Source organism: Nothoprocta perdicaria, unplaced genomic scaffold (genome assembly GCF_003342845.1).
Source record: "Nothoprocta perdicaria isolate Ctin4 unplaced genomic scaffold, notPer1 scaffold_886, whole genome shotgun sequence".
Lineage (NCBI taxonomy): Eukaryota > Metazoa > Chordata > Aves > Tinamiformes > Tinamidae > Nothoprocta > Nothoprocta perdicaria.
Genome location: NW_020456183.1, coordinates 5,645 through 8,524, shown reverse-complemented (window position 1 = coordinate 8,524; position 2,880 = coordinate 5,645). Strand labels below are relative to the sequence as shown.

At 59.9% G+C, this 2,880-nt stretch overlaps 1 protein-coding gene across 1 annotated transcript in view; it reads right to left on the bottom strand.

The window, feature by feature from the left end:
- LOC112958555 (retinoic acid receptor RXR-beta-like) overlaps positions 1–2,880 on the bottom strand; it is a gene marked incomplete at its 3' end in the record, with an annotated part of 9,806 nt that overhangs the window by 4,244 nt on the left and 2,682 nt on the right. Inside the window, exons 2-4 of the mRNA XM_026052421.1 lie at positions 2,696–2,875; positions 283–434; positions 38–167 (exon numbers count right to left, since the gene is read on the bottom strand). Coding sequence (XP_025908206.1) covers positions 38–167; positions 283–434; positions 2,696–2,875 — 462 coding nt within the window. The remainder of the gene's footprint in view (positions 1–37; positions 168–282; positions 435–2,695; positions 2,876–2,880) is intronic.

Below are 2,880 nucleotides of genomic sequence, written 5' to 3'. Positions count from 1 at the left end.
GCCCCAAACGCCCCCCCAAACACCCCCCAGGCCTGACCGGCGCGCAGCAGGATCACTTGGTCGTCCAGGGGCAGCTCGGAGAAGTGCGGGATGCGCTTGGCCCACTCGACCAGCGTGAAGAGCTGCTTGTCGGCGGCCTGGCAGATGTTGGTCACCGGGTCATTGGGCTGGTGACGAGCGGGGCGGGGGGGGGTCAGCGGGGTGACGCGGGCACCCCCCCGCCGCGGCGGGCGCCGTGAACGCCCGGGTGTTTCGGCGGGGTTGCCTGTCGCCCGCGCTCACCGAGGCGGCGCCGTCGACGCTCTGCTCCGACTTCTGCTCCACGGCCAGCTCGGCCTCCAGGATCTTCTCCACGGGCATCTCCTCGTTGGCGCTGGCGCCGCCGTCACCGTCGCCGTCCTTGTCCTTGCCCCGCTGCCGCTCCTCCTGCACCGCTGAGGGGACACGGGCGCCTGTAGCGGCCGCCTGTAGCCGCCGGCGCCGCCTGTAGCTGCTGCCACCACCCAGAACCACTCAAGATCCATTGCATCCACTGCTACCCGTGTCCATCAGCACCACCTGGATCTGCTGCTGCCGCCTGTAGGCATCACCTGTAGCGGCCGCCTGTAGCCAACGTTGCCGCCTGTAGCTGCTGCCGCCACCCAGAGCCACCCAGATCCACTGTATCCACCAGCCATATCCCCTACTGCCACCTGYGTCCATCAGCACCACCTAAATCTGCTACCGCCGCCTGTAGGCGTCAGCTGTAACCACCGCCTGTAGCTGCTGGTGGCTGTAGCTGCTGCCATCCCCCAGAGGCACCCAGATCTACCACCCCTATCCACCACTGCCACCCGTGTCCATCACCACCACCTGGATCTGCTGCTGCCGCCTGTAACCGTCACCTGTAGCCATCGCCTGTAGCCGCTGTCATCACCTGTAGCTGCCACGGCCACCCAGAGCCGCCCCCTGTCACCCATATGCACCACCCCTATCTCCCACTGCCACCCGTGTCCATTAGTGCCACGTAGATCTGGTGCTGGCGCCTGTATTTGTCATTGCCACTCATATCCACCACCTGTATCCGCCGCTGCAACCGCTATTCACCACCCTATTGTTGTCATCTGTAGCCGTTACGTGCAGCCACCTGTATCTACCACCAGCTGCATCTGTCACTACCACCCATGTCCACTGCCTGTACTTGCCATGATTACCTGTATCCACCACCTGTATCCACCACCACCACCTAAACCTGTCACTGCCGCCTGTCCCTGACACCTGTATCTGCCACTGCCACCCGAATCTGGCATTGTTGCCTGTATCCGCCGCCTGTATCAACTACCATAGTCTGTATCTATCCTCTCTACCTGTATCCAACACCATTCTGTGCGTATGAGCTGTCTCCATCACCACCATCTCTACTCCCTGCTGCCTGTATCTACCCCTGTGATGGATACAGGTGGATGGATACCACCTGTATCTATCATTGTTCCCTGTAACCAACCCCACCCATACCTACCAGGTCCTATATCTGCCACCTGCATCCATCACCATCCCTTGTACCCATCACCACCACCTGTAACCACTACTGCTGCCTGTAACTACCACCATCACCCGCATCTCTATCTGCCACCTGTAGACACCACCACCCACATCTACCACCTGTACCCACCACCTGTATCCACCACTCCTATCCACCACCACCATTTTTGCCCACTACCACCACCTGTTTCCATCACCCCATCCACCGTCACCGCCTGTATCTGCCACCACCTGTACCCAGCACTACCATCCACTACAACCCCCTTATCTACTATCTTCATCCGCATCCACCGCCTGTACCCATCGCCTGTATTCACCACAACTGCCTACATCCACCACCTGTACCAGCATCCACCAGTTGTATCCACCACAATCGCCTACATCTACCGCCTGTATCCATTACCTGTATCCATCAACTGTACCCATTGCCTGTATCCACCACAACCACCCGTATCCACCACCCGCATTGATCACCAGCACCTGCATCCACCACCTGTATACACCACAACCGCTGGCATCTACTGCCTGTATCTACCACCTGTATTCTCCACCTGTATCAACCACAACTACCTGTATCTGCCACCTACATCAACCACCAACACCTGTATCCATTGCCTGCATGCACTCCAACTGCCGGCATCTACTGCCTGTAACTTCCACCTGTATCCTCCACCTGTATCAATCACAACCGCCTGTACCCACCACCTGTATGGACCCCCAGCACCTGCATCCACCACAACCGCCGGCATCTACTGTCTGTATCTGCCGCCTGTATCCATCACCTGTATCCACAACCGCCTGTATCCGCCACCTGTATCAGCCACCAGCACCTGCATCCACCACCCATATCCACCACAACCGCTGGCATCCGCCGCCTGTACCCATCACCTTCATCCACCACAACTGCCTGTATCTGCCACCTGTATCAACCACCAACACCTGCATCCACCACGCGTATCCACCACAACCGCCGGCATTTACTGCCTGTATCTGCCGCTTGTATCCTCTACCTGTATCCACAACCKCCTGTATCTGTCACCTGTATCAGCCACCAACACCTGCATCCACCACCCCTACCCGCTCCCAGCGCCTGCACCCACCACCTACACCCGAACCCACCACCCGCGCCCGCCGCCCGCCGCCTGTAGGCGCCGCCTGTAGGCGCCGCGGGTACCCTCGCGCTTCATGCCGGTGGCCAAGCACTTCTGGTAGCGGCAGTACTGGCAGCGGTTGCGCTGCCGCTTGTCCACGACGCAGTCCTTGTTGTCGCGGCACGTGTACGTCAGGTCCTTGCGGATCGTGCGCTTGAAGAAGCCCTTGCAGCCCTCGCAGCTGTAGACGCCGTAGTGTTTCCCTGCG